This window comes from Ochotona princeps, chromosome 31 (genome assembly GCF_030435755.1).
Source record: "Ochotona princeps isolate mOchPri1 chromosome 31, mOchPri1.hap1, whole genome shotgun sequence".
NCBI classification, from domain to species: Eukaryota; Metazoa; Chordata; class Mammalia; order Lagomorpha; family Ochotonidae; genus Ochotona; species Ochotona princeps.
In genome coordinates this window covers 488,827-506,226 of record NC_080862.1, presented here as the reverse complement: position 1 = coordinate 506,226, position 17,400 = coordinate 488,827, and the positions used below count along the sequence as shown (strand labels likewise).

Below are 17,400 nucleotides of genomic sequence, written 5' to 3'. Positions count from 1 at the left end.
CCCAGAAACATGAGCACATTGTATCAGAGACAGTCCTACACCACCAGGCTCTAGCACCACTGTTCGCCAAGGTGTCCATCACCAGATGGATGAAGAACATGTGGGTGTGTGCGTGTGTGTGCACGAACACTTCCCAGCTGTTAAAAAGAATGAAATCCTACATTTGCATCAAAACAGTGGTAACTAGAGGGCTTCACCTTGAGCGAGACAAGGTGGGCACAGAAAGACACACACACATTCTCCCTTACATATGGAGTACAATTTTTAAAAAGGAGTACCTGGATGGATCAGTATTGCCGCAAATATCATTCTGTCAAACATTGTTTTGCATATCTTTGTCAAATTTTAAGGATATGCTACTATAGCTTTAATAATCTGTGATTATTTCTAAATGAGCAACACTGACATCTTTTCCGGGTGCCAGGTGTTGGTGGCCTGTGACTGCTCAAGTGTGCTTTTACCAAGTGTGCCCAGGTACTGACTCTCCAACTCTGCCGGACGAGGCGTCCCCCGGCTCTTTCGGTGTGTGTGTGTATGTATACAAAAGTCATTCTTTTAATCAAATGAAAAGAAGTTCAACTTTACTCATGTAAGGCCAATTTTTAAATGGTCACAAAATTGGGGCCCAGTGTGATGGGCCAGTGGCTAAAATCCTCACCTTGTAATGTACTCAGGTCCCATGTGGAAGTTAGTTTGTATCCTGGCTACTTCGCTTCCCATCCAGCTCCCTGCCTGTGCCCTGGGAAAGCAGTGGGAGATGGCCTGAGGCCCTGGGACCCTGCACGCACACGGGATGCCCAGAGGAGACTCTCGGCTCCAGCCATTGTGGCCACTTGGAGAATGAACCAGTGGATGGAAGATCTTTCTCTCTGTATCTCCTCTATGTAAATCTGACTTTCCAATAATAAATAATCTTTTTTTTAAAAAAATAGTAGTAATTCTTTTTTTCCTGATTATAATTCTTTTTATATATATATATATATATGCATATATATATATATATTTTTTAAATAAGTGTTACTATCAAGAGGACAGGTTTCATGCAGGTCATGCATATGACTCTAAGCAGTGTGCAGCTCTGAGATACTATTACTGAGCCTTCCTGTAGCCCTACCTGAGAACCCAGCAGGGCAGGCTCAGCTACACGCATATGCCTGATAGCAGCCCAAACATCCAGCGGCCGTATCAGGTTTTGCAAGTGCTTATCTGTAAACCCAGCCTCCTCTCTCCCGTGGGTGATGCAACTCAAGATGCCACAGCAATTCAGTAATTTTCTCCAAAGCAGTTGTCTCTCTAATCCTGAAGCTTTTCATAGGCTGGGCATAGATATCAGCTAAGGGTTGCAAAACTGGTTTTCACCCAGCAGCTCTGCACGGCTGCTAAGACGGTGTTGCGAGCACACACCGCAGTGAGCAAGCAGTGGGCATGTCTGGTATCACGGCCACAGGTGAATGTGAAACGCGGCACCCAGCTCCGACCTCATGCTCCCTAAAATGAAAGTCCACTACTGGTCTCCATGATCTGAGAAAAACATTCAGATAAAGCTTATATTCTACAATACAGTTGAAGAGTAAAGTGCAAACGTTAGGCCCCTGACAACAGGAGGTGATGGTGTTACCATCCAAGACAGGATGGAGCTGAGAAAGAAGCAAAGTCAGGTTGAGTTCTTCAGCTGATAAAACGTATCACTCAAATTTCAGGAAGTAAGAATTAGAAGTTTACATTATTTATAATTATAAACTCATCTATAGGGAGCATAAAAATATTCCCTATAAATATGGGGATAATAGATATATAGACACAGGTATAGATACAGAAGAAAGAAGAGAGGAGAAAAGGTGGGTGACAAGTCTGACAATCCCCCCCTTTCAGCAACGTAGCACAACCAGCAAGAATACTAACACCAGAAAGGCTTCAAATGGTTAACAGGAGGCAGTGTGAGCGGGCCTGGGCAGTGGAAGAAACACACAAAGAATCTGATTTTCTTTTTACATCTACTACTATTGTCTTTGAAAGACACCCAGAGAGAAGAGCTCAATCCAAATGTGTTCCCTCTTCAAGGGTATTTAGTCAATAATGAAATGCCACAGGGCTGTGCTTGAAGCAAGCGATCAGGGGAAATGGATGGATGGATGCACTTGGCACAGTTGGGAGGACTAACGCATGGGCAGACGGATGGGTAACATTTACAAATTTACATAAAATAAATGAGTCATGGTCTCAGAGAAGTGAGTGACCACACCGCCTGGTCTGACCCCATTCTACACACTCTCATCCCTCCATCGAAGGCGGAACCCCTGCGCAGCCCACTGACAAGCCACGCCTTTCTCCTCACTAAAGGGAGAGGGTGCCAGGTCACTCTGATCTCCTCAAAGATCCAACCCACATGCCACTCTAGACACCCACAGTCCACACAGAGTGCCTGGGCTCCAGCGGTTCGGCTGCTAACCCAGTTCCCTCTTAAACGGAACACATCTGGATTGTCTAACAAGAGAGCCCACTGCCCTCTTTTCTCTTAGTAAAAATAAAACAGAAGAGCTCTTCTCTCCAGGTGCCTTTCAAAGAAAACAGCTATAAATGTAAAAAAATTAATAAGATTCTTTGTGCATTTCTTCCACTACACCAGGCAGATAGAGACTAGGGCTAAAAGTACGTGGGGGTACTGGATGGAAGGGCCACTGTGTCGTTTGCAGCTTAACCCACTGACAACTCTCCCTGAATAACTGGAGACGATCATTCCTGAACTCTGCTCAGTGTAACTCCCCTTCCATCACAGTAAGATGAAAAGTAGCTGGGTCTGCAAGTGGCTCTGTGCTACTCAACCACCTTACCATTATATTTTAGTTTCTCTGGGTAACGAAGTTTATCCTGAATACTATCAACTCTAAGTCAGAAGGAACAGAAGGAGTACTTAAAAACCAGACATGCACTTTCCCTCCATTAGAGAGTAAAGCACAGGTGCCCCAAGAACATCTGGGGAAGAACTTTCATTCCAGATACTAATGAATAAGTGGCCTGTTTATCAGCATTCAAGTCACAGCCAAGCCACCTGTTCCAACTAACAAGACAGAACAAAGCCTTCAAATACCCACTCCCTCCATAAACAACCAAAACCATCATCAGAGAGCCAGCTGCCATGCTAGCCAATCTTACTGAACTTGGCAACAAATGGAAACATCTTCTGCAGGCAAGCTTCCGGGCCATTCCCAGCATGGAAGCTGCCATTTCCAAACACTTCGAAAACACCACATTAAATGAAAACAGAATAATGTCCCCAAAAATAAGTACACTTTTTAAAAACGAAAAATGCTAGCTCATTATGGAACAACCCAAAATACCTCTCACCCCTCCACGCATAATGCACACACTCCTTAGCTTAATCTTGCTCTCACATAAAACATAGCTTTACAATATTTACTATCTTTCAACATCATTATTTCTGTTCTGAACACAGAGTACTGCGTCAGCACAACGAGGAGAATCAGCAAATGGAAGCTTCCCACGCTTAATTTCCATGAAAACTTGAGTTCAAAGGAACTAGGTCAAACTGATCCTTCTTTGTTCAAACTCCTCAAAAACCTGATGTAGTCATGGCCAACAGTCACAAAAGACGGAACACAAACATAAACAGTTCCCAAAAGGCAACAGCCACGGGTTCCAGGCTGGTGTGCACTGAGCCGCTCAAAACGAGGACAGTCGGCTCCCAAAGGACCCGGCCAGGAACCAGTCACCCCCACCGCAAAACGTGCCCTGACAACCCTGCAGCTAAACAGGACAGATACAAAGTTTTGGAGAGCAAAAGCAGTGAAAGAAACTTCAGACAAAATGTAAACATTTTCAATACAAACAGTAAATGTTTCTGAAAAAAGAAAATAAATATTTCTGACAGAAATGCTGACTGCCTTGATTGGCTCTCACACACTGCACATGGATATGGAATGAACACTCGGTCTCCCCCACATGCACTCAATCATGCTTCAACTACAATTCACGGCGCTTCCAAACACACACACGCTCATCAGAGGCAGGAAGGCAACTTTCTTTTCTAAAATGTTAAGATTTACTCCATCTCTGGAAGGTAGGAATTTTTTAAGATTTGGCTTATATTTGAGAGGCAGAGTAAGAAAGGGAGAGACAGAGATCTTCCACCCATGGCTCAGTCCCCAAAGGGCCATGAAGGCCAGGGCTGGCCCACGCTGAAGCCAGGAGCCTGGAATCCATCTAGGACTGCCCCCAAGAATGCAGGAGCCCAGTGTTCGGTCCACTGTTACTACTTTCCCAGGCATATACTATTAAGATTCATGTGAGCTTAAGGATGTTGTATCTACGATATCGATGGGTGGAAATGATCTACTGATAGAATGCTCTTCCATACTGCAGTGTTCCGCCTAGCTTTTGAGACACCTGTGTCCCCCATTGGTGTACCTGGGTTCAGGTTCAGGTCCCCAGTTCAGGTCCAGTCCTCAGTTCCAGCTCCCTGCCAAAGCAAACCACCAGTCCATGATGGCCAAAGCAATGGGGTCCCTGCCTTTCCTGAGACCTGGGTGTGTTCTTGGTTCCCACTGCCGGCGTCTGGAGAGGGAGCCAATGACCAGAGCTCTCTCATCTCCATGTATGTGCGCAGCCAATGAGTGCAGTTCTCTCATCTCCACATGTGTGTTTAGCCAATGAGTACAGTTCTCCCATCTCCATATGTGTATGTGTCTGTCTCAAGATTTTTTTTTAAAAAAGAAAGCTCTTCCTCGCATAATTCCCTCAAATTAATTTATCTTATTTATAAATTAATATCATTTAACATTTCAAAAACAATGGATTATGACCTTCTGAAGACATTATTAATGGTAGCCAAACCAATAGAAGCTTAAATCTGCAGCAGAATAAAATGAATGAAGAAACAGAAGCTGGCAGAAGGCGGCCTGGCAGTTTGAAGGGGTAAGCGAGCAGGCTTCTCCTTCATGGAAACAGAATACTAACTGATATGAACTTCACTTCCTGTTAGAGAAAGCAGCGTTCTGCACAGTACAGGCACACTGGTTACAGTCCTGTGAACAATTACATATAGTTCACAGCAACCATGACAGACTGAAAGGAATGCAATAGAGACTTGTTTGAATTGGGCTCATTTAAAAAAAGATTTATGTGCTCATTTCAAAGTCAGAGTTACAGAGAGGGAGAGAGAGAGAAACATCTTCCATCCGCTGGCTCACTCCCCAGGCTGCTGCGAGAGCAGGGCTGGGATAGGCTGAAGCCAGGAGCGCAGGCTCCTCCAGGAGCTCCCACACAGGTAGCAGGGACCCAAGCACTTGGGCCTTCCTCGCTACTTTCCCAGGTGCCACAGCTGGGAACTGGATCAGAAGGAAGCCAACTAGGCCACGACCTGCCATCCATATAGGATGCTGTGTGTTTATTCACTATAATACAAAGCCAGTCCCATTTAGTTTCATTCTTATTTAAAGTTGCTTAAGATAAGAGATACATAAGACACTTTTCCAAAGGAAAGCAATAGTTAAAAAATACAAAGTGAGCTGGTGTGGTGACACAGCCTGCTAAACCACCACCCTGTCGTATCAGCATCTCATTTGGGCACCAGTTCATGTCTTGGTGCTCCACTTTCAGTCGAGCTCTCTGCTTGACTGTCCTGGAGAAGCAGTGGAGGACGACCCCAAATCCTTGGGACCCTACACCCACGTGGGAAATCTAGACATTCCTGGCTCCCAGCTTTGGATCAGCTCAGTTCTAGCTGTTGCAGCCATTTGGAGGATGAACTAGTGGATAGAAGACCTTCTCTCTCTGTAAAATCGGCCTTTGTAGTAAAAATAAATAAGTCTTTTTTAAAAAAATAAATGGATCTTCAAATACCACCATGAAAGTATGTCTTATAAAAAAAACTACACATAGAATTGGGCCCAGCGCCGTGGCCTAGCGGCTAAAGTCCTCGCCTTGAAAGCCCCGGGATCCCATATGGACGCCGGGTTCTAATCCTGGCAGCTCCACTTCCCATCCAGCTCCCTGCTTGTGGCCTGGGAAGGCAGTCGAGGACGGCCCAATGCATTGGGACCCTGCACTCGTGTGAGAGACCAGGAAAGAAGTTCCTGGCTCCTGGCTCCGGATCGGCACAGCACCAGCCGTTGCAGCCACTTGGGGAGTGAACCATCAGACAGAAGATCTTCCTCTCTGTCTCTCCTCCTCTCTGTATATCTGCCTTTCCAATAAAAATAAATAAATTTTTAAAAACTGTGCATAGAATTCAAAAACATTTCTATGAAAATAAATGTATCTTTGAATTCCATGTTTCCATGAACTTAATGAAGCTCCCTCTTAAATGGCTTCAAAGAGCATTAAAAAAATCTCTCTAAAACAGCTGCTACATTCTGTCAATCATTTGGAATTTTCAAAGTGCAAAAATCCCTGGAGATTTTCTGACTTTATGTCAGTGGAAATCCTTGAGATCTATATAACTGAGCATTCCAACATTGACTCTATGGAAATCACCCGGAAGTGATTCTAGCCAGATATTGGGATAACCACTGAACACCATCCAGAGACTGCAAACTTAGAGAACTTGTAACACAAACTTGAAGCTCCGCTAACCTGGGCCATCAAACCCACCCAAGTCCCCTTCGCCGATCCTGCTCACACATCAAAACACTACACTGCTCATACTAACGTACTCCTCCCACGCATAGTAAAGGGAGGCCACTAAATGCAGCCATCAAGAGTCACAGGAAAGACTTGAACATTTCAAGATGACCAACACAGTACCGAGACCTGCTACACTGACATGCTCTCCTCCTTGGAAAAATTTAAGGAGTTTATTACCCACTGCCCAGAAAATAGTAATCTGTTTAAGTCGAACTAAGTATGTTCAAAATAACTTTAGAATACCTAAGACAGACAAAGGAGAAATAAAAAGATGCTATATAAATGACGTCTCAAGTCTACTGCAAGTCAAATTGACCATATCTGTTTTATCCTTGACAGCTGGATACACATCACTGACACTTTTCTGTTCCTTATACTCCCTGAATAAAAACAACACAGCGAATCAAACCACAGGGTGAACACCGCGAATGCACTTGCCACCAGCAAACCACACACTTCAAAATGGTCATCTCAACAACAATACAAAAGAAATAAAGCCTGCAGGGTGTGTTTGTATTACCAAAGAACATAACATTAATGAGATGGACAAAACAGCACCTCAAGCAACAAAATTTCGAGGGTGAGAGGCAGGCCCGTAAAGCCAACACCTCCAATCCCAGCATCCCGTGTGGCAACAGTTTGTGTCCCAGCTGCTCCACTTCTCATCTGGCTCCCTGCCAATGCATCTGGGAAAAGTAGCAAGAAACAGAGCAAGTGCTGGGCCCCTTCCACCCTCCTGTGAGACGCCTGGCTTCCGTCTGGCCCGGCCCTGACGTAGCAGCCATCTGGGGAGGAACCTGGCAGATGGAAGATCATTTCTATACCTATCTATCTAATCTCTTCCTTTCTTTCTCTTAGTGTGTCTCTTTTCCTGTAACTGCCTTCCAAATAATTTTTTTAAAATATGAGATTGTTAAAAATTAATAACAAATCATGGATTTTTATTGATGTCTGAGATGTGCTTCAAAAGACCATGAAGGGAAAAAGAACCCGGGAGTATTGGCTAAGGCTAGAACTCAATGAGACGGCAAGTTAACAACTTCCGACCTGCAGGGCGGTACAGGGCTTTCCCTGTGTTGTTTCCGCACTCGTGTGTGGTCTCTATGGCTGCCTAAAGTCACATTTCCAAGAGAAAGTCTGTCCCCAGAAGAGGCCCGGTCCAGGGAAGAGGGGCCCATGTGCAGCACGGAAGCCAAAGAAGCTTAGCATGGTCAGAAACCCAACAAAATCATCTTTATTTTAAGAGCACCTGTCCTCTGAAACTGTTGATGAGTCGGTTTTAAATGAACAATGCATAGGTTTACTGACACACACTTCATACAGCGCACATTTTATCAGGCTAAGAATTGAGGAGATGGCTACATACCAGGAGTACCATGGGCCTTTTCCAAGTTGTTAATCCTATGATCCCAGACAGTATCACCTGTAAGGATAAATAATATTATCAATCTAGAAAAATGGACCTGTTCCAACAAACACATCCTCAAAAATGTTTTAAAAATATTGCCATTTCAAAGCATTTTAAACCAAACATTGCAGATTTCCACCAATCACGAGAATTCTGATAAATCACTGGAACCAATCCATTGCTTTCAGGACACCAAAGCCTTCCGACAGACAGTGTTTGGTTCTGAATGTCAGCTGGGAACATACGAACAGAAACTAGGGTCTCCTTGCAGTCCATGAACGGACTGCTGTTCCGATGCACGCCCTGCCCAGCTCAGCCTCGTCCGTCCTTCACTGGATGAGCATCCATCCCTTAGGAGACAGGTTAACTTCCCCAAATGGGAACCACTTCAGGATCTTCCTGGGCCATGTCTGAAGCCTGCTCGACAGGTATCCCCTGCCCCACCCCACCCCCACTGCACCCCAAGTCCTCCTGCCCTTCTTCAGACCAGCCCAGGGCCCACACAAGGCACCAAGTCACCTTGTCTGACCCTACCACGGCAACCACAGAACTCAAAGCTCAACAAAGGTTCATTTTTAAAAGTGATGTCTTTCGGGCCCGGCGGTGTGGCCTAGAGGCTAAAGTCCTCATCTTGAACGTGCCGTGATCCCATATGGGCACCGGTTCTAATCCCAGCTGCTCCACTTCCCATCCAGCTTCCTGCTTGTGGCCTGGGAAGGCAGTCGAGGATGACCCACAGATCTGGTACCCTGCACCCACATGAGAGACCAGGAAGACTCCTGACCAGGAAGGCTCCTGACTCCTGGCTTCAGATTGGCTCAGCTCTGGCCATTCCGGCCACTTGTGGAGTGAACAAGCCAATGGAAGATCTTCCTCTCTGTCTCTCCTTCTCTCTGTAATCTGCCTTTCCAATAAAAATAAATAAATCTTAAAAAAAAAAAAAAAAGGGAATCAATTCCTGGTGGATGCTAAGAAAGTCATGTGTTCTTGCAATCCCCTGAAATGCCGGCGAAGCGTCCTGTCCTCAGTGATCTCGGGGCACGTGTGTTCATCACGTGTGGCAGTTATACCATCTGACAAACTGGGACTGGGAGTGCCCAAGATGCTAGGTCCCAGCTCCCACCCATCTTCTAAGTAGTTGGTGCATGTGACCTTGGCCAAGGCTTTCCCTTTCCTGGTTGGCACTCTTGTTTCCAGAGACTTGTTGTAGGAGAAGACAACCAAGTCTGGGTGTTCTTCCAGGTCAGAAGGCCAACCCCAAGTCCAGTGGTAATTCCTCAGAGACCCTGCCCTCCGGCATGGTCGCACATGTGTGTGCGTGCATACACATTCATGTGCTTGCACAAGAAGTGACATGTGTATGCATGTGATTGCCTTGTGCACATGTGTACATGAGGTCCATGAGCATATGTCTGCCCACTCCACTGTCTACTTTGTGGAGGACAAGCAAGTTGGTTCTGGGAAAATCTCACTAAAAACTGCCCTGAGAGAAACACCACCAAGCTGGAAGTAGCCCTCAGCATTTGCCATTCAGCAGAACCCTACGGCTCAGCAGGGCGACACCCACTTTCTATTAAGACAGTATTAAGGTGAGGAGTCCAGGCCACAGGCACCCACACCTAACCAGATGCCTGAACTCGACTCTCCGCCTCCCTGCCCAGCCATGGCCTCCCGTGGCCTCCATGGCAACAGTTCACTATGCTTGCATATTTCACAAGTGCACATATTTCTCTATAAACTCTTTCCACGTACATGCCTATCTACAAATGTAGAAACACAGTTTACCCCAAAAGCAAGTCACGTAAGATCTGTTTTTCCATCTCTTTCTTTTCTTTCTCAATAAATATTTCACAGAAAGCTCATGTCCACTGGAATAGCTGAATTTGTTTCCATTTAATGGTACATAATATCCCATTGGAGAGCTGCTTCTAATAACTCCAGCATTTCCATATTCATGGGCATTCATTCGATTTTCAGTTATTTACCTTTACAGTTCATGCTGCAGTAAAAGTCATGGACATAAATCTTCAGAAACAAGTGTTTTCATTTTTGTTGGGTAAAGCTTCAAGAATGGAATCAGAAGGTATTTAGATTCTATATATTTTTTTAAAGATTTATTCATTTTATTACAGCCAGATATACACAGAGGAGGAGAGACAGAGAGGAAGATCTTCCGTCGATGATTCACTCCCCAAGTGAGCCGCAACGGACCGATGCGCGCCAATCCGATGCCGGGAACCAGGAACCTCTTCCGGGTCTCCCACGCGGGTGCAGTGTCCCAATGCATTGGGCCGTCCTCAACTGCTTTCCCAGGCCACAAGCTGGGAGCTGGATGGGAAGTGGAGCTGCCGGGATTAGAACCCGGCGCCCATATGGGATCCCGGGGCTTTCAAGGCGAGGACTTTAGCCGCTAGGCCACGCCGCTGGGCCCTAGATTCTATATTTTAACAAATCATGACAGATACAACTGTCATTTCAAATAAATGGCCATCGAGATAAAAAAAATTGAGCCATCTTTGTTTCTTTTTTTGGTGGATGGTACTGTGCTTGCACACACAGGGACAAACCACTGCAAATGGACTATTACAGGCACTAGAGTAGGCAGGCACTTTGCCTAGCAGCTGAGATGCTGGTTAAGAGAGCCACAGCTCATGTTAGGATAACCGGGTTCCCTCTGCCACCCCAGCTTCCAATTCCAGCAAGCTGCTTCTGCAGACCCTGGGAGGTCGCTGCAAGCACACCAGCCGTTGGTTTCTGCCACCCATGTGACTGACACCTGACTCCTGGCTCTGCCCAGCCCTTAGCTACTTCAGGCCTCTGCGGGGTAAACCAGTGGAGAGAAGCCCTACTTGTATGTATGTCTGCTCCTTTCTCTTCTTTTCCTTATGCTTCTCAAATGAAACATAATAATAACAAATAAACATCAAGAATCTCAAAATAGATATGAAAAAGACACCTAAAACCTCAGTTGGCAGAAATACAAGTTTACTGAGCAATATTCGATAAAGGGCAGTTGTAGCAGCTCAGTGGGCTAAGCCACCACTTGGAATGTCCACATCCCACACTAATGTGTGTGAGGTCGAGCTCTACACGCTCTGCTGAACGTAACTGTTAATAGATCTTGGGAGGTACAGACAACAGCTCAGTGCTGGGTCCCTGCTCGCCACGTGGAAGACATGAACAGACTCTGAGCTTTGGCCTGCCCAGTTCTGGTTGTTGTGAGCAACTGAGGAATAAACCAGAAGATTCTCACTCTCTCTCTCACCAAATAATACATGATTTATATACAAATATATATTAAATAAAAACTAAAGAAAATCAAGATCTATTAAATCCATGGGTTGGAAGATAAACTATTTGAAGACTTTGTTTCCCAAGACTTCATTTCCATTTGAATCACTTGACAACTCATCACATACCCCCGTTAAATCTCACCTTCTTTCCAGGGATACTTTCAAATCACACCCAACTCCAGGTGGGAATTGCAGGCTCCCTAACCTCACCCCTACAACAAAGGCACACACTCCACCTCTCCCTCTCCGAGCTCTGAGTGGCAAGCAGCACGGGAGGCAGGGCTGGGTGGTGGGAACAGAGGGGCTGCAGCTGGGAGAAGATTCTGAAACAGTTCAAGACTTGGGCAGTGCACGCACACCTGTCCACCGAGGGAGGGGTGAAGGCGACAGGGGAAACGAGGTGGCAGTGAACTCAACGCCTCCACCTCCCTGGCTGGCCCAGGAGCCAGTGCTCAAGAGAAGGCTATCAAGAAGGCTGCTCCGTGATGGCTCTCGCAGCTGTCCTTCCACTGTCCCTCACACGCTGGCTTGCCCCTCTAACTCACTGCTCTGCCACCAAAGGCCCCTAAAAGGCACAACTGAACAGATGGATGAGTGGCTGGAGACCAGCTGCAGGAGCTGAACTGGCTGGGAGACGCCTGTGGCAGCCTAAACAGTGTTCACCCTTGCACTTCCCGAAAGAATGTCCCAGCAGCAACACCAGGCTCCCTCAGCGCAAGACGCAACTTGTCCCAAAGGAACAAGCAAGGACCTATTTTCTAAGACCCAACTTTCTCTGTTATTATCACAAGACTGATGACCACTTTGGTTTTGCTCTCTGTTCACCCATTCCTCATGACTTAGAGCAAAAAGCAAAGCTCGCCCCGCCCCTTTTTTTCTTTCAGACTCTGCAAAGAAGGGCTCTGAGGCAATCCAGTCAGGAGTCGGGGTTACCCACTGCCCATGGTTAATGTGCCTTAATTTTCCGGCTTAAAAGCCAAATGATGAAAGATCAAAAGCTTATCATTCTACTGCCCTATTTTCCCTTGCTAATCCATTAACATGCCTTGGGTAGGAATGTTCTGGATCATTTGTCAAAAGCTGCTGCCTCTAAACACAGAGACAAAGAGCCCAGATGTGTTTACATTGTAAATAACAACACACAGTGGGTCCAAACCTCATCCTGGATGTCCTGCACTGGTGATTGGACAATACTAGGGTGGGTGGATGTGAGAGAGAGAGAGAGAGAGAGAGAGAGAGAGAGACTGCTCCCTGTCTGATTAGCAAAACTGATTTAAAAAAAACAGGCCACTGGATATTTCTACTGTATACATGACTGCCATATGCCTTGTTAAAACACTGGCCTGTTCACTTCACTTGGATTACATATTAGTGCTTCAAAGCATTAGTGGAAGTACAGTATACAGCAGGCCAGGGGTCAGGGGCTAGGGGCCAGGGGTCAGGGGCCAGGGGCTAGGGGCCAGGGGTCAGGGGCCAGGGGCCAGGGGTCAGGGGCCAGGGGTCAGGGGCCAGGGGCCAGGGGTCAGGGGCTAGGGGCCAGGGGCTAGGGGTCAGGGGCCAGGGGTCAGGGGCCAGGGGCCAGGGGTCAGGGGTCAGGGGCCAGGGGCCAGGGGTCAGGGGCCAGGGGTCAGGGGCTAGCGGCCAGGGGCCAGGGGCCGGCAGTCAAGCACTGCCAGTAAGCTCTTCAATACACTCATAAAATCAAGCCTGAGGCAGTTTTACAGATAAGGTAACCCATTTTTCAGACAACTAACTGAGGCTGCAAAGCTCAATGGCTTGCTTGTGGTACATAGCTTATTGATTCTGCTGTCAAATACAATAGAGGACAGAAGAAAATCTACGTTCATTCCAGAAAACATATTCAAATGGCCTTTAAATATTAAAGAAGCATCAGATGAATACAATAGGACTTCAGAATTTTATATTGGTCCTAATTGAATCAGTAAGCCTTCTGTTTAGTCACTCACTGAATTTAAAAAAAGGAAGTTCACCTATATCTGTCTCTTTAAAACAAGGTAGAATCTTCCAGAAGAACCCTGGACTCAGCATGGTCTAACCAGAATTCAGAGCCTTGACTCCCAGTGGGCAAACCTGGACGGCTCCAGGTCATAGAAGCAGTAGGGACCCCAAAGCAGGACAAACCCACAGTGAATGTTGGGAATCATCTCCCAAGGACCACAGCATCATCAAAGTTGGGAATTTTGCTTTTTCTTGGAGAGAAAAACCAACACAATTCACTTGGGTGAAGTCCACTGCAGTGGGCTAGCCTTGGTCTCCCATAATGCAGCAGCTTCTAACTAACATTAACTAGCTCCCCAGCCAGTGGGGAGCGGGGACAGCGTGACCCAGACACAGACAGCGTGTCTCCCCTGACCACCCACTTGCAGTCAAATGTCAGGTTGTTTATGAAGACACTTAATCTCTTAGCTCCATGAACTTTGGGGATAATGATAGATTGAGTCATTAATGAATGCCACCAGTAGGAAAATAAATAACCAGAGAGTGCTCAAAAAACAAAGCGTACTTTAACAGCACGCTCTTCAGCTTCCTGAAACATGAAATACAGACAAGAACTCATCCAGAAGTTATTCTCTCCCAGGTGCCTTTCTTTTTTTTAAAGACTTTTTTATTGGAAAATCAGATATACAGAGAGCAGGAGATACAAAGATAAAGATCTTCCATCTCCTGGTTCACTCCCCAAGTAGCCGCAACAGCCGGAGCTGAGCCAATCTGAAGCCAGGAGCCAGGAGCTTCATCTCCTGGTCTCCCATGTAGGTGCAGGGTCCCAGGCTCTGGGCCATCCTCCACGGCTTTCCCAGGCCACAAGCAGGGAGCTGGATGGGAAGCGGGGCAGGTAGGACATGAACCGGCACCCGTATGGGATCCTGGTGTGTACAAGGTGAGAATTCAGCCAGGGATTCAGGGATAAGCCCAACCTGACGCAAAAAAAGAGAGAGCCATGCTTTTTTTGGTTTTTTTTTTTTTTTTTTTTTTTTGGTCATATGAACCTTTTGAAGAACTCTTGTACACATGGATTTCAAAAGTTTCTGCACCAAAATTTAAACTTTCAACTCCCTGAAGCTTGTGAGCGGCCCCTGCAAGCTCCAGTTTCCTCTTTCTTTGCCCTGCTTTGCTCAGAGCTGAAGGCGAGGACATGCCCAGCCAGTAAGTCCAGTGTGAAAGATTTATGATTTATTTGTCAAAATCCAGCCAGGGCTTGAGTGGCATCTAAGTGCACTGACCTCTGAAATAATCGACAATAATAAACTGACTCCAAGTTTTAACTGTCGAAGAGAAAAACAGTTTTCAACGGCCCTAACCTAGCTATCTTTGAGAAGAGACTATGATTTTACCAAGAGCAAGGCCCTAAAACGACATGCAAGGCTCATTAGATTCATTCCCAGCCCATGGGATTTAGAGAAACGAAATGCAGTCACCGCTCGGCACAACCCAGTCTCACAGGTGGAACAGAGGGCCTAACAGATCTAATTCCTCCCCAGTTGGGAACACCTGCCCTTTTGCACGTTTCCAGAACTTTCAGAGGCTAGCAGCAAACCCCGGAGACAGGGGGCCCAAGGCAGGGATGCTGTACCTCACTTGCCCCAGCCAAGGCTGCACCCCAAGACCCTTCACCAGCAGAGCGCACAGGCAGCCACCCACAATGACAGGCTCCAGGAATGGATTCTTACTCAACTACTGGGGCTACACGAGCTCCAGGCTCTTATCACTTAGCCCTGCGGACCTGCAGACCCACAGCTGGGACACACATGAGGTCTACTCATCCAGCTCCCAGCAGAAGCTGCAAGTGCCATCAGGCTCGCTGTAAGCTCCCCTGTGCTGGCCTCCCAGTCACTCACCAAGACCTGCTTCCAGCCCTGTCAGCCCCCAGCCAACAAATACCAAGAGGCTGGGTACTAGCAGCGCTGTCAAAGTACTCAGAATTAGGAAGTAACTGGCCACTCCGCTGCCTACACCCCTACACTGGCTGGCAGCAGTCCTGTGAAGCTGGACACCCTTTCGCTGGGCGGGATCAGCCCTGCGGGTTGGAGGTAGGACAGGGCCCTGGAGCAAGGCAGACAGCGCCAGCCCCCTGCCTGCTCCTCCTGCAACTCTGGCGCACTCATCCATAATGACAGGTTCAGGCTGTGCAGCTCCCGGAGCCCACCTGGGCTTCGGGCCCCCTGTAATGACCAGGTGCCAGCAGGCTGGCACACACCCACTCATTATCTCCTGAGCTTGCCCCAAACACAGTGCAGCCATCCTACACCACACTTCCCATTCACAGCGCCTCCCTGAAAACAAGAGATTTGTCCCAAACAACCCGTCCCTTCTTCCACCCTGCAAGCACACCTACTGTGTGCCGGGCACTGGCCATGACATCAGCGGGCACAACCATCAGAATCGCTGCCCTTTGGGTGCGGGCACTGTCACACAAGCTTCGGCTCCCCAAAAGCGGTTGGCTTCCTCCCACTTTCTCGCCCTCCACCGTAACTTTCCTTAGCCATGTGTGTTTTCTTCTGCCTACCAGCGCCTTAGGAACACACCATGTCCAGGTGCAGTTCAACGCTCCCTGAATTCGACCACCTCGGAATCTTCATCTCCTGCCCCAACGCCTCCAAAATTTCAAGCGGCCCCGTGGGGCTGTGTTCCCCAGCTGAAGCTCCGGGCGCCACCCGAGAGCCAGGGCACCGGTCCCGCCAGGACAGGCAGGCTCGCGCGGGCGGTACTCACCGAAGAGCCAGCCCAGAACGGGCACGAATTCTTCACCTGCGGGGAGCTGCTCAGCGACAGTGCCCCGAAGCTGAGCGCCACCATGCAGCAGCCGAGGATCAGCTGCAGCAGCCCGAGCGACAGCAGCGGGCGGGCGGGCAGCAGCGCCGAGCCCGGAGCGGCCGCCCTGCGGGAGGACAGCGCGGGCGGCGCGCCCAGCACCCCGGCGGTGGCGGTGGCAGCCGCGCAGCGAGGCCGCGCCGGGGGCTGCAGAGCGCCCCGGGGCCAGCGCGGCCGCAGCGGGGGCAGCGGCGGCTCCTGCGCGGCAGCGGCGGCGGCTCCCGGGCCCCCGGCCTGCGGCCCGCCCGAGAGCCCGGCCACTGGGCAGCAGGAGCCAGGGAGCACCACGGGCAGGGACATGGACCGACGGCGACGGGCGCAGCCTGCGGCTGCGACGGGTCAAGACGAGGAACAGAGCCGCCGGCGCCGCGCACTGGGCACGGCGAGCGGGCGGGCGGGCTCCGGGACCGAGGGGGAGGGAAGGAAATGCGCACGGCCCAACCACTTGCTGCGGCCGCCGCTGCGCCCCGGCTCCCGGCGGCCGCACCCACCTGCCGCCCGGCAGGCCCGCCTCCGGCCCCGGCCGCTCACCCTCTACCCACGCGCGCCCTGCGATCGCGCCGCGCCGTGGCCAAGTCTCCGCTGACCCCGCGCTCGCTCCGGGGAGGCTGAGCCGGACGGGTGCTTCGCCCCTCTGTTTTCACTAAGTCCCTGGCGCTAAGGAGCCCCGCAGCAATCTATCCCTGCCTGCGGGCGGCGGCTGGAGAAGCGCTCTGGGGGCGCGATCCAGCTAGGACCCAGCCAGGAGCTGGCAGCCACCCAGAGCGCCCAGCTTGCGGGTTTTAAACTCTCGCCAAGCACCCCTCGGGGAGGGGGCTGCCTGCGAAAGGAGGGGCTGCGGGGGGACTTGATGGGAAGCGATCGAAGCCAAGGGCGGCTGGAAGGACACAGCCGTGCGAAGTTCCTGGCGCCGCGTCCGCGAGGGAATTCCCGGCACTGACCGTGCGCGGCGTGCGGGCGGCCGAGTCGCCTTCCCGGCATCCGAACCGGAGCGCGCGGGAGGTCGGCCGCCACCTCCCGGGGCCCTGCCTCCGACTGCACCTCAGCGGCCACGCACAGTCCTCCTGGCTCAGGACCTCTCGGGGCATCACCCGGTGGAACCAGAATCCCAGACATCAGGGGAAGTACTAATCTGCTCCGGTAGTTTATGAGCCAGAGAGGGAGGGAGAACGAGTCCCCTTATAGCAAGCACCCTTTCCTCTCAAAGAATTCGATCCATACAAAGTG

At 49.2% G+C, this 17,400-nt stretch overlaps 1 protein-coding gene across 2 annotated transcripts in view; it reads right to left on the bottom strand.

Moving 5' to 3' along the window:
• The window catches only part of ENTREP1 (endosomal transmembrane epsin interactor 1), a 48,664-nt gene extending 32,167 nt beyond the window's left edge, over positions 1 to 16,497 (bottom strand). For both annotated transcript variants that reach the window (XM_004591839.2, XM_058657387.1), the window contains exons 1-2: positions 16,075 to 16,497; positions 8,009 to 8,065 (exon numbers count right to left, since the gene is read on the bottom strand). In XM_004591839.2, coding sequence (XP_004591896.2) covers positions 8,009 to 8,065; positions 16,075 to 16,473 — 456 coding nt within the window. In that variant the 5' untranslated portion in view covers positions 16,474 to 16,497. The remainder of the gene's footprint in view (positions 1 to 8,008; positions 8,066 to 16,074) is intronic.
• Positions 16,498 to 17,400: the final 903 nt, after the last annotated feature.